At 43.3% G+C, this 20864-nt stretch overlaps 1 protein-coding gene across 2 annotated transcripts in view; it reads right to left on the reverse strand.

Annotated features, from left to right (window-relative positions):
• The window catches only part of MAN2B2 (mannosidase alpha class 2B member 2), a 42155-nt gene extending 23377 nt beyond the window's left edge, over window positions 1–18778 (reverse strand). Inside the window, exons 1-7 of one of the 2 annotated variants that reach the window (XM_074992458.1) lie at window positions 18563–18778; window positions 12144–12290; window positions 9091–9136; window positions 7007–7179; window positions 5925–6040; window positions 2622–2799; window positions 451–649 (exon numbers count right to left, since the gene is read on the reverse strand). In XM_074992458.1, the coding sequence (XP_074848559.1) occupies window positions 451–649; window positions 2622–2799; window positions 5925–6040; window positions 7007–7179; window positions 9091–9136; window positions 12144–12290; window positions 18563–18679 (976 nt within the window). In that variant the 5' untranslated portion in view covers window positions 18680–18778. Of the gene's footprint in view, window positions 1–450; window positions 650–2621; window positions 2800–5924; window positions 6041–7006; window positions 7180–9030; window positions 9137–12143; window positions 12291–18562 lie in introns of both variants that reach the window. The other variant, XM_074992457.1, reaches the window with a different exon arrangement.
• Window positions 18779–20864: the final 2086 nt, after the last annotated feature.

The following is a 20864-nucleotide window of genomic DNA, read 5'->3' on the forward strand; positions in this document are numbered from 1 at the left end:
TAAACTCTGCAGCCTAATCCATTGTACATGGTCTTCCCAAATCCCTGATTTGTCATCATCAGGGGATGGATACACGTAGTACATTATTTACTCTATCTTCAGGTCATCAGAGACTCACTAACAGGCACATGTACAGACCTACCCCAAACCTAAATCTGCCTGGAATTTGCCTTTGCTAACACTCAAACATCAAAGAAAAACTTCAGCAAAACTTCCTCTCAAGCCTTGGTTTTTCATTCAGGACCCCTTCTACTCCTAGCTCCGGATGCATCCAAAGACATTACAACCTCTTCTGTATTTCAAAATTTGGGTAATAGAGCTCACCAAATCTGAAAGAGTCAAGAAAAAAACCCTAATGCTCCTGTTATTCTCTGTTACAATAAACTATCCCTAATGCCAACTAGTGATATTCATTACAATATGCAGTGTATAAAAAGTTATTATAATTACCTGTTGAATATGGAAGAAAATCTTGATCATTACGAATGTCCCATGTGAAGTTTCTGTTATACACTGCCCTGAAGTAATCACTGACGGTGGAATACTGGACAGTCACTCCAAATTGATCAGCATTCTTATTAATATAATCTAATAATGGGTCCATGTTGGAGTACTGAACTGATGCATTAAAGAACTGTTTGTCACAGCCCTGCAATTTAGAAAATAACACATCTATGTGATTTAGTGTAAAGTTTAACGTCTTCACTGCATGGAAGGGAAGATTGACCTCATCTTCTGGAGTTTGATTTAGCGTGCCTGATAGGGACAAGCTAAATTGAACTTAGAGGGCATCTGTGTCAGCACTGGTACTGTTGCCCCTCCTTAGGAATAAGGAAAGTCGATGGGACAATTTTTCCTGTCTACATCCTGCTGTGTGGACTTTGGCAAAAATTGATTTTATAAAAGTTAGCTCCAGCTACACAATTCTTCAGCTGGATTTGCATGGCTAAAATGCATTTTACCTCCTAGTGTAGACCTGGACTGTATTATAGTCAGAGTCCAAGAGCTTACTAGCTGAAGAGACCACCAGATCATCTACTCTGACGCCTGTATACACAGGCTACTAACCACCACATCCTCAGAAGATCCTAGCAAGTGACCCAGAGCTTATTAAATTCCATGTTCTTGTATTATAATTCTTATGCATTGTAAAACATTGTTCTTTCTTGCACAAACCAGTCAAAAGTTTAGGGCCTAAGTAGCAAGAACAGGCATGGTTAGTCGAATAGGACAACTGACAATCCATTGGTCCAATAAAAGTTATTACCCCACTACCTTGTCTCTCTAATATCCTGGGACTAACACAGCTACAACTCCACTGATCATCTGGCAGGACTGACTCCTAAGAAAATGCATTTCTTTGGGGAGTAGCAGGGGGCTTCCCTAGTGTGTCCATCTAACTCTAGTAAGGAAAGTTTTCTGTCAATTCTCTGGGCTTGTCATCACTCCATACTAAACCAGTGCTGCTGGGGTCAATACAATAGCATCGCTTTATCATGTTCTGGGGAGGACAACAACAAGTCTATGGGAGAGCATCTCCCACTGACATAGCATAGTGCAGATATTGCAGTAAGTCAGTCTAAGCTACATAGACTTAAGTTATATAACTTATGTGACTTAACTAGCATAACTTAGATTGACTTACCTAATTCGGGTAGACAAGGCCTCCCATTCCCTTTCTTGGACTTGAGAAACAGAGTGGGGGGGGGTTGTTTATTCTCAATTCTCAAAAATACATACAATATTAAATCAGTGCTGAGTGAGTGGTGGAGAGGAAAGGAACAATAAAACCCACCATCAATCTGGATGGACAACTGCATATTACACAATTTATTGACATACCCCCAATGTAGAATATGATGTATCCTAATCCAATAAGTGTGTGAACAAATAGTTAAATGGGACAATGAATGCACAAAATATAGAAGGCTCAATTAGCAAAAATGCACGTGCATAACTACACTCTTAATTTGGATATCCACTTAAACTGGCTGAGATACACATGTGCACACAGATGCTAATATGAAGCATAGCTATTTGTTATTATTGTGCAGTTCCATCATAGCAGCTGCACACAATTAAAATTACTCAGCCAATGTACTACATATACATTCTTAAAATCAGCCGCACAAAAGATATGTATGAGACACAATGATGTATTTCTCTTGTGCGGACAAATTCCTCTGAACACACAGCCTTTCAACAATGCAAGATTCCTACACCAGCTAAGTCACACACCTTCAGCTGATATCTTTGTATGCATCTTGGGGAAGGAAGAATGCCTTTATAAATGTTAGTATACAACATCAAGTGCAGTCTGCACTTGTAGTTCTACAGGGCTGGGCGAATAGTTTACATAGAATCACAATCTCACCCCCAAATCAGGGTGGTTTCAGGATTTCTTCTGAGGGTCTGCAAAGTCAGTTTAGGTTTGGAAAGGGCCCCAAAGTGTGCTAATGATGAATATACTAGCTCTACTCTGAAGAACCTTCCTCCAACTGACCCCATACAGGCAATCCTCTGACACCAACTAAAGGTGCCTTGATCACGAAGAAATACCATTTACTAGCACAGTCTGTCTTACATATGTATGTCTTTAAGTTGTAAAGTGATACACTTACCCATGGCCATAGGACATCAGCAGTTCGGAACCATGCTGCCCTCTTTTTGATGTTTGCCACCATGGTCTGTGCATAAAGGTGAATGGTGGCACCTGTAACAGGGACACTCATATTTGGATAAATACCATCTTTTGGTGGATCCGGGAAAACTGCAATTCCATTCCAATAGAATCCGGAGCTATTTGGAAAGAGAAAGCTATACACTACAAAAAAGACTTTCCCTGCAAGTTGGAAAAAAAATGGATGAAATCATGTGTAAAGGGACAGTTGGACACCACCTTCTACCAGAAACCCAGGGACTGCTACACTTACCTACATACCTCCAGCTTCCATCCAACTCACACCACACGATCCATCATTTACAGTCAAGCCCTTAGATACAATCGCATCTGCTCTGATTCTACTGACAGAGATTGAAAACTACAAGATCTCAACCAAGCATTTATAAAACTGAATTACTCACCAGGAGAAGTAAAAAAAAAAAAAATTGACAGGGCCAGACGAATACCCAGAAACCAGCTACTTCAAGATAGGCCCAAGAAGATCAACAACAGAACACCACTTGTCATCACCTATAGCACCCAAATCAAACCCCTGCAATGCATCATTAAAAATCTACAACCTATTCTGGATTAGGATGCTACACTCCAGAAGGCTCTAGGTGACAGGTATGTCCTTTCCAACAGACAACCTCCTAACCTGAGAAAGATTCTCACCAGCAATCACAGGCTACACCACAGTAATACTAATCCTGGAACTTTTACTTGCCACAAACCCCACTGCCAACTTTGTCCACACATTTATTCTGGGGATACCATTACTGGACCTAACCATGTTAGTTACGAGATCAATGGCACATTCTCGTGCACTTCCAGCAACATTATATATGCTATAATGTGCCAACAATGCCCTGACACTATGTACATCGGACAGACTGGGCAAAACCCTTGCCAAAGAATAAATGGACACAGAGCAGACATCAAGCAACTCAATATACATAAGCCGGTCAGTGGACACTTCAATTGAGTGGACCATTCTGTTAAAGATTTGAGAATTTGTGTCCTGGAACACAAAGAATTTAACAACAGATTAGAGCAAGAGATTTGTGAATTAGAGTTCATATTCTAATTCGACACAGTAACAGAGGCATCAATTACCTCACGCATTACAAGGACTGCTTCCCTTCCTTTAATGCACAGAATTATCTCAGACAGGACAATTAACATCCCCCCAGCTCTCACCCCCTTCCTTCAATCTTATTTGATTTGTTAGATTTGTTGCATTTTTTTTTTGGTCCTCTGTACTTATGTCAGTCTATATTGGAAATGAAATTCATCTGATGAAGTGTGCCTGTCCCATGAAAGCTCATCACCAAATAAATAATTTTCTTAGTCTTTAAAGTGCTACATTTCTGCTGCTTTCTTTTGTTCGAGTACAGACTAACACAGCTACCTCTCTGTGCTTATTCATAAAGTTATTCTTCAAAGCCTCCCTGGTCGCTGTTGATTCTGCATGAGTATTGGTGAATGCCCATGTGTCTGGCTGTGCCTAAGCACTGCCCAGGGTGTCTTCCTCTGCCAGGTAGGCTGGCATGAATTTTTCCCTCTCTGATTTGCAAATGTTATCGAGAATACCATGGTGCAACCACTGTAGGCATGCTGGGTTGGCAAAGGTCCAAACAGGTCAGAAGGCATCTGAATCTGGCTTTTAAATAGCCAAAGGCACATTCCACTGCCATTATGCACTTGCTTAGGCTGTACTTGAAATGCTCCTTGCCCAGGGTGCTGTGTATGGCTTCATAAGCCAAGGGAGGAGAAAATAAGCAGGGTCGCCAAGTGTCACTATAGACATCTCCACATTGCCAATCTTGATTTTCTGGCATGGGAAGGAAGTCCCATTCTGGATCTTTCTGAACAGACTGGAATTTCTAAAGATGTGCACATTGTGCACCTGTCCAGACCATCCCACACAGATGTTGGTGAAATGACCTTTGTGATTTACCAACACCTGCAACACCATAGAGAAGTACCCTTCTGGTTTATGTACTCTGAGACCAGGTGGTACAGGGCCAGGATGGGGATGTGCATTCCATCTATCACCCCACTGCAGTTATGAAATCCCATGGCAGCAAAGCTGTCCACTATGCACTGCACATTTCCCAGAGTCACGCTCTTCCAGATCAGACAGTCACAGATTGTGTTGGCTACCTGCATCACCGTGGCCCCACTGTAGATCTGCCTACTCCAAACTGATTTCCCAGTAACCAGTAGCTGTTGGACATCGCAAACTTCCATAGAGCAATTGCCACTCACTTGTGAACTGTTAAAGCAGGTGTCATTTTGGTATCTCAGTGCTTCAGGGAGGGGGACAGCATGTCACAAAGTTCCATGAAAGTGGCCTTACGCATGCTCAAATTCTGCAGCCACTGCTGGTTATCCCAGACCTCCAAAATGTGGTCCCACCAGGGTGCGCTGGTTTCATCTCTCGAGAACCAGCACTCCACTGCAAGTCAGGGAGCCAGGGCAGGCAGAAGTTCTGCATTCCTGTTCTCCAGTTCATCAATATCATCATCCAAATCAGCTGCATCCATCTCATCATCCCACTATATTTGTCTAATAAAATACTGCATGACAGTTCAGGAAATGGTCATAAGACGCTGTGCAATGACTTTAACCTGTTCAGGATCCATGCTAGTGGGCTGTGCAGCAGCATCAGCGAGGAGCAGGCTTTTGGAAAATGGCCTGAAAAATGATGCAAAATTCCCTGACACACCTATTTGTTTTCCAAAGGGACAGGAGGCTTGCACTCTGGAATTATGACATCAGACAACCACAAACACTTGCAGTGTATATTGTCCCATAAGCCACTTGCACAAAAACCCAGAATGCAAGGGGGAAACAGGCACTGTAGGATAGGTACTCACAATACATTGCTGACACGTTCAAACTTAGGTAAGGCAATGGCGACACTCTGTGTCTACTTTCCAGACATTTTCAGACACTTACCTTTGACTTTATAAAATCTAGTGGTCAAAGTCAACTTTAATAAATTTGACTTTATTTCATAGTGTAGACATTGGCTTAGTGGAGTTAATCAACCTCCCTGAGAGGCAGTAGCTATGTCAATAGGAGAGGCTCTCTTGTCAACATAATGCGGTCTGAATGGGGAAGGGGCCTAGATAGGTCGAGTTTTTCACACCCGAGTGATGTAGCTGTGATGATACGGGTCTACAGCGTCGACCTGGCCTCAAATTTGCTATTACTGAACTACCAGTATTTCTGCAGAGTTTAGAAGCATTCAAACCTGTTTGAAAAGGGTATTTGTGAGGGCGTGCAGTAGCTGTACTGATCCATAACATGAGTGAAGATCTCACAGTTCTCAGATAAGGAAGGAGAGCCTCTCCATACAAACTGAAGCATCTATAAAAGATAAAAAGAAATACTAGAGAAAAGAAATCTTCCTAAGAAACCAAACCTGCAAAAACATAGAGCACTAAGATTATTAACATCTTAGCACTCAGTCTTACACGAACACCATGGCAACTGGTTTCAGTGAAAGCTGTGCCCATGTAAGAGATTTCAGCTAGCAGGGCCAAACCCAACACCTACTGTAGTCAATAAGAATCTTCCATTGAGGGGTCACAAGGGATTAATGCCTGGCTTAGTGAAATCAATGGGAGTTTTCCCATTACTTTCAGTCAAGCCTTCACCCAAGGTTCATGAAAATTCTAATCCTTCAGTACATGTAAGCCCTTAAATTGGGTGGGGTTCATCATGTGTAGCCAAGGGTGGAATATGGCCCAACATTATCATAAAATAAATCTGGCATATCTGGGAGCTTTTGCAGATCAGATGGCTTAATTCTGTGAGGTATCTGCTCAGTTCCCAGCAACATTGTATCACAACTGTTGTCCATCACAACTATCCAAGCTTTATGAGCATGAATAAATTTCACTGGTTTTAAAAATAGTCTTTGTATCAGTAAGCACTTAACAACAGAGTCTTAAAAAAAAACAAGCAAAAGACTTTTTCACTTGAAGGATGAATTTCCATCTATGTTAACAACATTATCTTGCTTGCTATGGTGCAATCTCAAGGAGACTGTTCTCTTATGACTTGATTTACTGCATATGTTTTAAAGATTAGAATAAATTCTTGGGTCAAGAGATCATGACAAAGTTATTAACAGAGCAGAAGGTCACAAATATTGTTTTACAGAGTCTCACAAACTTTTCAGAAACAGTGCATTTTCCTCTCATGAGAAAAGTCTGCACTTTTTTCTCAGAGACATGCTTTTCTTAAAGTCGGAGTTTACGTACATCAAGAAAAGGCTGCACAAGGGAACATGCATGTCAAACACTGGTTCCTCATCTTGTGCAGTTTTACCTTGGTTTTTTGCATGGCATCCTTTAGATCATAGTCAATACGAGAGATAAGGTGGGCATTAAATCCAGCCAGAGCAAAAAGAGTAGGTGTTGTAGCCGAAGCTCCAAAGGGATCTACGTGCCAAGAAAACTGAGGCCTCATCCCAAAGGTTTCATACAAAAATCCATGACCCTCTGCAAAGTAGAATTTGTTTTTATTGATCGCACATTTATTCATTTTACAAGTTGAATTCGCATGTGGTAATACACCCAAGAATAGTAGATTTTGTTTTGAAATTTTCAAATACACCTGAAGGTTTGATGAATTTAACAAAGCCAAAAAGTTTGTACCAGCAAGGTGCACACTGGTGATACTTGTTTTGTTATGCCAAATGTAATTTCCGTAAAGAATTAAAGAAAAGAGACTACAATTAGATACAGGCCCAGGAGATGGTGGCAGGAGACAAATTATGTATAGGCTGTCTCAGGTCCATGCCCAAATCAACTGAGTTTGAGTGAGACTCTGCTGCAATTATGCAAGCTGTTCTCATGAAATTTCAGGCACAGATCAGTGAGAAAAAAATCACATCTCGTTTTGTATCCACACATTGACATCCTCCCTCATCCCCAACACAAACAAATATACGCAAATTATTTCCACTAGAATTAAATTAATAAAAAATACTCAGAGTCATTCCTGTTAGTTTAAGGTTTAGTGCTTTTCTTTCCATCTAGTAAAACACAAAAGCTAAATTATCGGATATAGTCAAATAGTGCAACACTTTAAAACAAGTACAAAAATAACCAAGTTATTAGTGTAAAACCAACAGTACGGTGCTTGGGATCGTCAGTGCTACAAAAATGCAAAATTGTCATTTTATTATTTCTAATTTTGGAAATTTTTTTAGAAGAGTTGAAGATATAATCATTTCTCTTTCACTGTGGAGGGAATCTTGTTTTGGGCTTTTAGATCATGGCTAATTTAATCATGAAATTTAGTGACATTCTGTGTTTTTATTTCATCCTTCCTAAGCTTTACATGGCAAGAACTGTAAACAGTGATAGCAAAGGCTTTCCTTTCCATTCTCTGACTGAAACCCATTTCAGAGTATTTTCTCTGAATCCTGGTATAGAGTGAACAAGGTTACTGTGATCCAGCTAAATATGCAGACAGAAGAGTATTTGAAACACAGACTTTAAAAGCCTCAGAACCATCTAATTCCAAGACAAACTCAGCAGATAATAACACGTGTATGTTATGCATGTATGGCTCAGGTTCAGTAACACTAGCAAAGACTGAACAGACAATACTGAGGATCTGGTATGGGGTAGGGTGATACATAATGCTAATCTTTTTTAGTAATCAAAACCTACTAGTATAATTTGCCACTGTTAAATTAGCTACCAAACCTGCACTTCCATTTTAAAAAAGTTATATGCACACACCCATGCACAGAATAAAATATGGATTTTAGAAACACTTTTTAAACCCATCTCCCAAAAGAAGTGTTAACTGAGCATCAGGCAAGAGGAGCTTTCTGGCTACAATTAGTGTTTATTTTGGGACAAAATACTATTTTATGCCCCAAGTTAACTAACTTTGCTGAAAGGAAAAGGAATCTTTATTTCCATTCCTCCATTTGTTCATGGAGCATAGCAACATCAAGGGGATGCAATAGCAGCTGCTGGCTTTGCGTTCCCTGTAAATACTCATGTGTAGGGCTCTGGCCATGATGAACCTGGTCCTTTGGCTCTCTCAACCAATTCCCCTTTATGATGACCTAGAGAAATGTGCCAAAGTACAGAGCTCTGAAATGACAGGGGGAGCTGATCAGTCAGCTAAAAAATTTGAAGCTAAAAAGCTGAACTAAAAATAAGGGTTTTTTAGTATGTTTTAAGCAAAGAAATTTATGATAAGTCTACACTATAAATGAGATATTAATTTTTGCAGAAATGTAAGTAAATTCTTAAAGATCTATGAAAAAAATGAATTCAGGAAAAAAACATAACAATGAAAACTAAGAGTTAAACACCAACGAAACATGCCTGTTAATTGTAAAATTTGGTCATCGATTTGTGTCACCGCCTCATCATGCATCACCTGACCTCCAATTACGAATTCTAATCGCCCCTCTTGAAGTAACTGATGTACCTATGATATAGAATATACAGAAGGGAAATGATAACTAAATTACAAATTCAGTCTTTATCACCAACATTATAAACACAGTCCAGGGCTTATCAGGTTACCTAAATGTGACATCTGTCAGACGTGGAGCTACCTTGCAATCAGAGCATAGAGAGTAGTGAGAATATACACTGGGAATTAAAATTGTTTTGGAGCATCTTGGAAAAAAGCCAATTATGGGACTATCCTCCTTGAACTTATCTAATTCTTTTTTGAACCTAAATATATTTTTGACTTTCATAACATTCCCTAGTAATGGGTTCCAAAGATTGACTGTGTGTTGTGTGAAGTACTTCCTTTTCTTTGTTTAAATCTGCTACCTATTGATTTCACTGCTTGTTCTTGTGTTATGTGAGACGGTAAACAACGTTTCCTTATTCATCTTTTTCACAGTGTTCATGACTTTAGAGTCTATTCTATCCCCCTTTAGTAGTTGTGTTTCTAAGCTAAAAACTCTCAATCGTTCTAATCATTTTCAGATGGAAGCTTCTCCATACACCTTTTCATTTTTTAGCCCATCTCTACACACTTTCCAATTTTTTTTTTCCTGCGGCAACCTAAACTGCATGTGGTATTCAAAGTGTGGGTGTATCATGGATTTACATTGTGGCATTATGATATTTTCATCTTTAGGGAGATCAAAGGCCTAGCTGGGGAAAGCAAAAGATTTGGTGTATCTTGAGATTGATAAGGCTTTTGACAGTGCCACATGTCACTCTCATAAGCAAATTGGTAAATATGGAACACATGAAATTAGTGAAAGGTACATGAAAAAGTTGTTGAAAGAAGAAGTGTCATTATCAATGGTTTGCTGTGAAACTGCAAGAATGTGTCTTGTAGGGTCCTAACAGGGTCTGTTCTGGGTATGTTACTAGTCAATATTTCCATTAATGACATAGGTAATGGAGTGGTGAATATCCTTATAAAATGTGTAGATGTCTCTAGGCTCAGAGGGATTCCAGGCACTTTAGTGAACAGGATGAGATTTCACAATGACTTTTGACAAATGGGAGGATTGGTCTGCAATCAAAAGGATGAAATTCAATAAAGCGAAGTGCAAAGTACTACTCTTAGGAGGGGCAAATCATATGTACAACTACAAAATAAGGAATAACTAGGGGGCTTAGCTACACTATGGAAGAAGATCAATCTGCTCAAGGTCAACCTTCCAGGGTTTGATTTTGTGTGTACGTGAAATTGAGCCCTCAGGCATCACATCTGATTCCTGTTCTGCTTGTGAGATGCGAGGAGAAAGCAAGGTTGACCAGAAAAACTCTCCCATCAACCTTCTCCTCTTAAGACAGACAAGTTAGTCAGACACAGATATGTTGATTTTAGCTACGCAATAGGCGTATTTAAAACTGTGTATCTGCAGTTGACTTCTATGTCTAGTGTAGACATAGCTTAAGTGACAGTCTAGAGCGGATCACAAATTGCATGAGAGTCAATAGTGTGATGCAGTTGTGAAAAAGGCTAATATAACTCTGGGGAATACTAATAGAAGTGTGGCATGTAAAAAAAAGTGAGGTAATTATCCTTATCTATTCAGCATGAGGGCATCCTCATCTGGAGTACTGTATCCAGTTTGGAGCACCACGCTTTAGGAAAGATGTGGACAAAATGGAGAGAGTTTAGAGGAAAGCAACAAAAGGGATAAAAGGCTGAGAAAACCTGACTTATGAGGAAAGATTTAAAAAATGTGGGCATGTTTAGAAAAGATGACTGAGAGGCATAGCTGATGTGTGTCATGAACAGGGGGCCACATGCATGCCCCCCTGTGTTTCCTTGTACTCCCCATGAGCACTGTGTCACTTCTGATGAGTACAGGGGCAGTCCCACCTCTCTCTCCCAGCAGCACGGCCTGAAAGCACTACTCCTGTGCTGTGTGGTTTAGGTCAGATCAGGAAAAACCTTTCTAACAATAAAGGCAACTAGGCAGTGGAACAGGATTCCAAGACAGGCTGTGTAATCCCAGTAAGTGGAGATGTTTTAGAACCAGTTAGACAAACACCTGTCAGGGATGATCTTGATATACCTGATTCTGCCTCAGAACAGGGGGCTGAACTGAGTGACCTGCCAAGGCCACTCCCCACCCTACGTCCTTATGCTTCTAACTCAGCTTTTGCACACTTTCCAACTTCCTGCCGTTCTTCTTTTTTTGAAATGTCAGATATCACCTTTGTTGCATAGATTAAAAAAACACTGCAAGATAGTCGAATCTTAATCCAGACACCCTTTTGTCCCACTCTCTGAGCACCAGCCGCTCCCACCAGTCTGTGCTCGTGGGGTAGCTCCACAGCCGGTGGCGTGTGCGGCGGGGTGGGGGGGAAGGGGTGCTGCAGGGATGGGGGTTGCGTCCTCCTCCCCTGCGGGCAGCTCCTCCTCTGTGGCAAGGATGTGCTCAGCTGCCTCCTGCATGGCATGGAGCAGGGCGAGCACTGCTCCTACAGGGGCAGCTGGGTGGACCGCTGGCTGCTGCTGCTACTGCTGCTGGGGGTCCATGGCTGCATCGCTCGAGGTGTGCATGCCTATGGCTCTCCAGACCGCGTGCTGTGCAGGCTGAGTGTGTCTGGGAGGGACCCTTTAAGGGAGCGGCTAGCTGTTGCCCCGGAAGAGCTAGTCCGCCGTGTGACCCTGTCTGCAGCTGTTCCTGGCACCCTTATTTCGATGTGTGCTACTTTGGCGTGTAGACGTTCCCTCGCAGCGCCTATTTCGATGTGGTGCTGCCCAACGTCGACGTTGAACGTCGACGGCACCAGCCCTGGAGGACGTGTAGACGTTATTCATCGAGCCGCTACATCGACATAAGCTATTTTGATGTAGCGTTCACGTGTAGACGTAGCCAGTGTCAGCAGGGTAAGGGCAGTAGCATGGTTAGTTTTAAGCAGCCTTCCCCACCCTGGCCTCTGCATTATATGTAGTGAGGCAAAAGCAGGGGGAGTGTTAAAAACAGCAATGATAGTAACATTACCTGCTTTTTTTGCACATCATTAGCTATGGTGTCCCACCAGAGGTGAAAGAATTCTTGCTCCACAACAATAAATTTGCGGTGTTTTCCTTTCATCAGTTCTTCTACAACAGAAGTGTAAACATTGGCTGCATAAGCATGCATGCTTTCCTGCAAGGCAAGTGAAAGAAAGTATAATACTGTATTTTTAAAAAGACATATTTCACACCTATTGAATTAATTTCTCTCTTTAAAATACATTTGGCTGTTCCAGTTAGAAGGCAATGTTGGTCCGGTGTTGCTCATGTAGGATTTGGAAGATCTGCAGTCATTATCTGCTCTCTCATAAGTTTTCTGTATGACCTTGGTTTAGTCACTTAGGGCATGCCTTCACTGTGCCACCACAGGGACATGACTTAGAGCACAACATGCTAGAACACTGGACAGCTACCCTATCTAGACCCTACTGGCATGCTCAAAAAGGTACCTACTTTGCTTTTATGTAATCCCATCTCAAACATCAACATGCTAGCATAGGTTAGATACCCATTAGAATGTACCAGCAAGACCTCTGTGGCAGTTAGGGCTTATCTTCACTACAAGGTAGATCAGTGTTGAAGCAATCAATCCATTGGCAGTACGTTTACTGCATCTGCTTAGTACCTATCTACTCTGGTACTTCACCAGGACAAAAAGACTAGGCAGATTTGACAGGAGTGCATCAGCTACCAACCTTACTGCACAGAAGACACCATGGTAAGCAGATATAAGTACGTGAACTTTAGTTACACGATTTGTGTAGTTGCGTATCGTAGATCGACACTGGGGCGGGGGGAGTTATTGAAGCCTAGAACTTAGACGTCAACATATTAGGATACTCTGCCAATCATGCCCCATGGTAATCTTTGCTAGTTTCCCATGTAGACAATCTCTCTGTCTGTCTTTGCTTCAGATCCCCATTTGATAAATGGGGATAATAGCGCTCATTCTGTATGCCTATTTTCTCTCCTCTTACACTTAGAGCACATCTACACATCGGGAAGATCAACCCAGTCAGGGTTGATCTTCCAGAGTATGATTTTTCATATGTGGTAGAGACACATTAAATCGATCTGTCTGGGGTCAGCAGCTGATCCCTGTACTTGCTATCGCGAGGCATAAGAGACCGCCCTTAATGAAGACAGTCAGGTAACTCGAGTTCAGGTACGTCGATTCTAGCTACTCAATTGCCGTAGCTAGAACTGCATATCAAAAATCAACTCACCTGCTACTATAGACCTGGCCTTAGACTGTAAGCTGTTCATGGCAGGAACCATCTTTTTACTGTGTACCTGTACAATGTGTAGCACAATGGGGCTCTAAGCTTTGATTGAGACCTGTAGGTGCTACCAAACTACAAGTTAAATAATACTTATTGGGCTCTATGCATCAAATAATGTGTTTGTCTCTCCCAAGACAGCCTGCACACCATGGGTGGCCAGCTGCAGGGGGGCAGCCCCCACAGATCCTGGCCCCCCTCAAACAGCCTGCACATTTTGGGAGGCCACTGGAGAGGAGCAGCTCCCCAGAGCCTGGCTTCCAGCACCCAGACAGCCTGTGGGGGGGACTGGAGGAGGACATGGTGGGGCTGTTGGAGGGTGGAGCCACCTCGGGAGCCTAGCTCCTCACTCAGACAGCCTGCAGGCCACAGGGGGACAGATGGAAGGGGCAGGCTGCTGAGGAGGGGGAGACCCCAGAGCCTTGCCCTACTTCAAGAGCTTACAGGCCATGGAGGAGGGTGTGCAGGAAGGAGGAGCAGCCCCAAGAACCTGGTCCCTGCCAGACAGCCTGTAGGCTTCAGAGGGCACAGGAGGTGGAGGGGGGATCTCCACCCTGGCAGCCTGCAGGCCATAGGAGGGCAGTTGGTGGGGAACAGATCCCCAGAGCCTACCCTGCAAGACAACCTACAGGCTGTGGGAGGGGAAGCCGGCTGGTAACAGCTCACAGAACCTTGCCCACACTTCAAGAGCGTGCATGCGTGCGTGCGTGTGTGTGTGTGTGTAGACGGGTCCCTCTCAGACAGCCTGTAGGAGCCTGTCCAATCCCTGGAGTGCCCCACCAAACAGGCTGCAGGATGGAGGGGGCCACTGGAGGCTGGGGGTAGCCCCCAAAGTGCTGCCCCCCAGACCAGTGCAGAAGTGGGAAAGGGGCAGCTGGAGGCAGAGTGCTGTCCCACCCTCAACAGGCTGCACAATGGGGCAGCCACTACCCCAAGCAAAAACGTCTGGAGAAGCTGCAGGCCGGGGGCTGCCCCCAAAGTGCTGACCCCCCGCCACAGGCTTCAGGGTACCTGGAGACCAGGGCCTACCCACAGAGTTCTAGCCCCTACCCAAAAAGCATGCAGCTGCGGTTCCTTCCCTCCCTCCCTCCCTCCCGTGAAGTGCCTGGATAGGGAGCACAACCCCATCCCCCTCTGGAGGAGCCACTGGCAGGGGAGCACTGCATGGTCCCTGGGAGGAGATGCTGCCATAGCAGTGTCAAAGTTTTTCCAGGAGTTTTTCTTCTGATAGTATGGCAGGGAATCACTGCTTTTTTTTTTTTTTTTAAAAAAAAAAAAGGGCTATTGAATTATTCATTTAGTATCTTGAATAATACCAGTAAGTTCAAGGAATAACAGAGAAGCACTTTGTATTTTGGGTCTGCAATGGGTGAAGATTCCTCCAAAGAAATGAAACTTTAATGACAAATTTCTAAGTTGACAACATTGCTTGAGGCTTCAGCACTTCTCTTATTAAGTCATGAGCATCAATAATTCATTTAGTCAAAAAACACAGAAACTATCCACAGATCCTTTCACAGTGCTTTTCTAATAAAGAGAAACCTAAATATAATTGTATGTGAGAAACTGATGTTCTAAACTCTGTTTACTACTTCTTAAAAGTTTGTTTTTTCTTATACCACTTATAATTTACAATATCTTTTGGATCTTTTATTGTTCTCATTCAGAGAATGGAAAAAAAGACAATTTTGATGTGAAAAAGCAAGTTTTTTTGTATTCTGGAAATTTTAATATTGGTGGTATATTCTAACCTGGGATGCACATACAGAATGCAGTTGACTTTAAGGAGAATTGCTCTTGCCTATCTGAGGATAGCATTTTATCCAGAGTTTGTGTAATATAACATTATGGATTATATCCTGTACATCTTACAACAACATTGAAGACAATGGAAGTCTTCTATTCACTGTATTTTGGCAATACAGTCCTGAACAAGGGATTTTGCTGGATGAGGGGAAGTTAATGCCTCCCTGGTTCCTGGCCACCCCACTACTGGCCCTCTGGCCATGGCCCACCACCACAGTCAGCCTTGTGGCCCTAATCCCAAGACTCTGGCTGCTGAGGGACAATGGCGCTCTGGCCCTGGCACCCAACAGGGCTGCTGGAGGACATCCATGCTCCAGCCCTGGTCTGCCATGGGGTTTCTGCAGGGTGCCGGTGCTTCAGCCCTGGTCCCCTGAGTGGCTGCTGGGGGATGCTGTCCCTGGCCTCCACCTCCAACGTCCTTGTGGGACTGTCAGCTGCTTGCCTCACTGCTATGGCTCAGTGGTCCAGGAACATCCCTGGTCCTTCTGGCCCAGGGATGTTGTCAGAATAGAGAGTGCCAGTTTTAGGAGGTACACCCTGTAGTATGTCAAGTGTCCAAAACATCACCCATACAACTAAAGGGAGGTCTATACAAATAGTTGAGACAGTATTTAGAAACAAAGACATGAAAGCCATTAAGTAGCTGTCTGATTTAGTTTGCTTGGTATGTCACTTTAGCTGAAACTGTTCAGTTAACTTTCCTCTAAAAGGCTAGGCTCTAATATCTCCTTAGTCAAAATGTTAAATCTTTTCTTTTGAAAATGGCTCTTTCTAGTACATTCCCTTCACACTACTGATAACTCCTCTGACATAAGTTTATAACAATAATAATAAAATGATCATTACCACCACCACTATTTCTCAGGCCAGGTCCACACTAGAAAATCGATGTAAGATATGCAACTCCAGCTACATGAACTGGATACCTACAGTCTATGTACCTTATATTGACTTTCTGTGCTGTCCCCACAGCAGGAGGTGGATGGGTGAAACTTACTAGACCCACTAAATTAAACCCTGGAAGATTGACCTCCAGAGCGTCGATCCTCTGGTAAATACAGACAAGCCCTGAGTTGAATGACCCTCAGCAACAGTCCCAGTGCACAGAATTTGTTGAATGATAAAAGTGTAGAATCAGAGATGCTGCAGAACTGCTTTCTTCTTTCTAAAAATTCCATTGTATAGGACTTCCTGCAGTTTTCACAGGTTACTCTTGGATGGATAACTTGCAGGATGGAAAACCAACCAAATCCCAGAAAAAACAAGCAACCCCACTATAAACATTATTTCAATTTGATGCTTCACTCTGTAGGTTCGGATATCTAAGGCCCATTGTTTCCAGCTTTTTTTTTTTTTAAATATCCAGGGTTTTACAAAAGCTGCTATTCTTTTCAAACCAAATTTCACCCCATAAAATACTGATTATGTTAAGGAAATCCAATACATTAAATGTATGAGTTTATCTTAATAATTACCATAAGTGTTAATGTGAAGCTACCTGTTAAAATAACGCAATACAGGGGAAGATCTATATAAATGTGCATATATTGGTAATGTTCAGTTTATTAAATAAATCACAGAATTAAACTGCTTTTACATTCAATACTCTTTTCTTTGTTGCAGTTTTCTGTCTTTCCAACTCCCAGTATTGTCTGACACCTACAAAAAAGTTAATTTAGTGTACCTATTTTCACTCATTTTAAATTTTCTTGGAAATTTTAAAACAAAATAAACAGAAAACACCCAGGAAATAATGAAAGGCCCTGAAACACTTTCTGTGCAATAACCTGCAAATGGCAACATCAGGCAGCATCTAGACTGTGCAGAACGGTCAGAAAAAGATAGGCAAATTGCATTGCACAACTTGTGTGTCTTTTGCTGATAGAGCCATTGGGAGAGGCTTTTCCAACATTTGGCCCACTCAAACTCCACACAGGACCAAATGTCAGAATACCACCCCCTCCCCACGTCAAAATATCCCTCTTGCTCATGGAATGAGTTGTACAGGGATGTTGACAGAATGCTCCCAACCAGCAGATCTCTGTTGAGAAATCTGCACCCTGTTGACAAAACTTTTGTTGACAGAAGCCTGCCGTCTAGACAGAGCCCAGGGCATTTTTAGAGACAGCAATTCCTCCCGTTTAACTGAAGGAGATAAGATCCAGCTTTGTTTGTAAACCCAAGGAACCTGGGTCCTGGGCAGGAGGAAATGAACCTGCACCCTTAGGGGCTAAAGCCATGTGCTCTACCACAGGAGCTAAATACCAAAGTGACTCTTAACCAAGGCTCCAGAGGAGAGACTTCACTCTCCCTTGTCAGTGGTCTCACTACCTCTGGGGTGATATCCTTACTAGCACTAGCAGAACAAAAAAGCTGTCCAGTAGTACCCACTTCTTCAGACCACAGCCATACCACAGAATCATAGGGCTGGAAGGGACCTCAGGAGCTCATTTAGTCCAGCCCCCTGCTTCAAGCAGGATCAGCCCCCACTAAGTCATCACAGCTGGGACCTCATCCAGCCAGGACTTAAAAACCCCAAGGGATGGATAAATATACCAGAACAGACTCAAGAAGTGGGTTTATCCCACAAAAACTCACCGCCTAATAAATTATTTTGTTGGTCTTTAAAGTGCTACTCGATTGATTTTTTTTTGTTTTGATAGTATATAGACTAACACGGCTAGCTCTATGTTACTTATCACTAGCAGAGGTGCACAACGACACTGCCATCTTCTGGCTCGACCTGAAGCATTTACTCAGACTAGGGTCCATACCTGCACAAATCTCAAACTACCCAAGCCAGAACTATCCGTGAAGGATGGGCGGGCATAAGGGGAGAGAGAATATTGATCCCAGCTCCATTTCTGTTACAAGGCTGTCTTGCAGACAAGACCTCGGGGCATGCAAAAGTATAGTAGATCCCAAGTTTGTGCCTACGAATGAGCACCGGAAAGGGTCACTAAGGAAAAGATCAGAGCTGTAGCTTGCAGCGGGACTGAAACGAAATGAGAGGCTTTCAGCTGATCCCCGTGCAGAACCGATCTGCCGTAGGGTTCGTTCCCTGTGCGTGAAACGACCCCGCCATTGCTGCCGGAGGCAATCGGGGAGGAAACGCAGCCAGCGCAAGAGCCGAAATCACAGCAGGAAGTGGGCAGAGGAAACAATGAAAGCGCCAGGAAGGGAACCTCAGTGGGTTCGTGCACACACTGAGCACCCAGTGGAGCACCCGCTTCTCCCCGGGGGTCCCTGCAGGCGCCCGGGTAACTGCTGACAGCAGTAGGAGGGGCCCGAAAGCCCGGACAACACCGGAGGGAGCTACCTGCACCGTGTACACCCAGCCAACGTCCATGTGACTGTGGGGGACCACAAAGGCCCGCAGCTCCCCCAGGCAAGCGGCCCGCGCGATCAGGCAGAGGAACGCCCACAGGAGCTGCATGGTTCCTCCCGGGCAGCCAGCGCTAGCCGCCGCCGGCCCCAGAGCCCCCCTGCAATACTGCAGCCCGACCTCCCCCCGGCGCTTCCGCACACGCCCTGCGCCGCCGCCAGACGGCACAACGCCCTCCTCTGCGCCTCTCCCTCCCGCCCCGCAGTGTAGCCACGCCTGCGGGCCCGGAAGCGGGTGGGGGGGAGAGGACTCATTCTGGTACTGTTATCTGAATGTTCAGTAAAAGCCAATCATGTAAGGGTGAGACGAATTAGGGATCGCAGCATTCAAGGCTGGAAAGCAACGACCCGCTCACAATTAGCACGGAGATTTGCTAGGGTGACCAGGAGTCTGTTGATGGTGGAGATGGGTCTCCTTGAAACATAGCGACAGACATCCCCGGAGGGGGATGCTTTTTAAAAAGTACCTTAAGAAACAAGGCAGCCGTCTCCTTCCAAAACGAGGGTGGTTTTGGTAAGTCTGTGCAAGTGACTCTCCGCCCACCCCCAAAACTGCAGAACTCAGTTGGTCTTGTTTGAGGGTTGCCATATATAAAAGAGGACAGTCGTGAGAGGGGGTGTATCTGGAGGGGTGTCCCCTTTTATGAACGTTCAATTATGGTAAATGTGCTATTACTTTTCAGAGACTCAAGTATTCAAACACAACTTTCATAATCTCAAACCATTTTAAAACTTTTATTTTAAAACCTTTTTCACAAGTTTTGGGTTTGAATGGCCGATGGTTCAAAAATGTAAAGGGTTCTAAAGCCTAGGCTCTGTGAAGACTTGAAAATTTCTTTCCCAATAAAATTAAGCTTTATTTTACACTACCGACCTGCTCCTGCCCCCATTAAAAACAAAGATAATTTTATAAGAGCAAGATCACACCCTGTGGTCCTAGATTTGTGGTGTATGATGCCCCACTGGTGCCAATGGGAAAAATGAGAACATCATCCATAGATGCTGCATAGGATTTGCACCTAAAGAGAGAGTGTTCACACCAATTTACATAAGAACATAAGAATAGCCATACTGGGTCAGACGAAACGTCCATCTAGCCCAGTATCCTGTCTGCCGACAGTAGCCAATGCCAGGTGCCCCAGAGGAGGTGAACTGAAGACAATGATCAAGCGATTTGTCTCCTGCCATCTATCTCCCACCTTCGACAAAAGGCTAGTCACCATACCTTACCCCTTGCTTATAGCCATCTATGGACCTAACCTCCAAATATTTATCAAGCTTTTTTTTTAAACTCTGTTAGAGTCAATTTGTGGTTTGATATCATAAGACTATGATTGCTCAATATACAGATAGAGCACTGAGGAGAAAAATAAACCTCTATTTCTGATAAGGTTTATGGTTATCCAAAAGGATAGGAGTGTTTCCCAATATCCTAGTCAAATCCTGCTTTGGGTACATTATGTCTACCTAAAATCCACCTTATAATTTCTCATGGGCAAGCTAAAACATTTTGAATTGAATTTTGATCTCATTTACACTAATGCAAATCTGAAGTAACAGTTGAAATTGGTGCTTATACGTATACTAAGGTCATAGGTATATTATACGTACCCAAGGTCTTGCTTGCATACAGTTTGCACCAATTTAACACAACTGGCTTAGAAACCTGATTTAGTTACATCAGTGCTACTGTATGTTACCCAAGCCCACCATGAAGAGTTCACACTGCAGAGCTGCCTGCACACTATACTCTGTGTTTCATGTTAGGATTTCTAGTTGTGTATCTATAATGGGCTCCCCACCCATGCCTTATGGCAAATGGGTTATGAATGTAAATATGCGTAACTCAGAGCTGCTTTGAACAAAATGTGCCTTGTAACCCAGGGGTTCCCAACTTTTGCGATAACATGGCACACCTCAATGAGACAAACAATTCCAAGGCACACTCATTTTTCATGTGAATTGATTGCTCATAAATGTCACGTTTACTTACATGTAGAATGGTTACAGTCTTACTGGAGAGATTTGCAACATAGTAGTGCATATTACAAGCTAAACAAGGCTCTTTTAAATAATCCTTAATGTTTTAAATCCACCACAGAATACAACATCTTAGACAGTGAGCACAAACACATTTTCAAACTCTGCTCGATGCCTGGCTAAGAATAAACGAGTAACCACTGAAAGCAGGCTCCCTTCCCTGTCTGCCTGTTGGAGCCAGGATGTGGCATTTAAAC

Source organism: Carettochelys insculpta, chromosome 4, assembly GCF_033958435.1.
Source record: "Carettochelys insculpta isolate YL-2023 chromosome 4, ASM3395843v1, whole genome shotgun sequence".
NCBI lineage: Eukaryota > Metazoa > Chordata > Testudines > Carettochelyidae > Carettochelys > Carettochelys insculpta.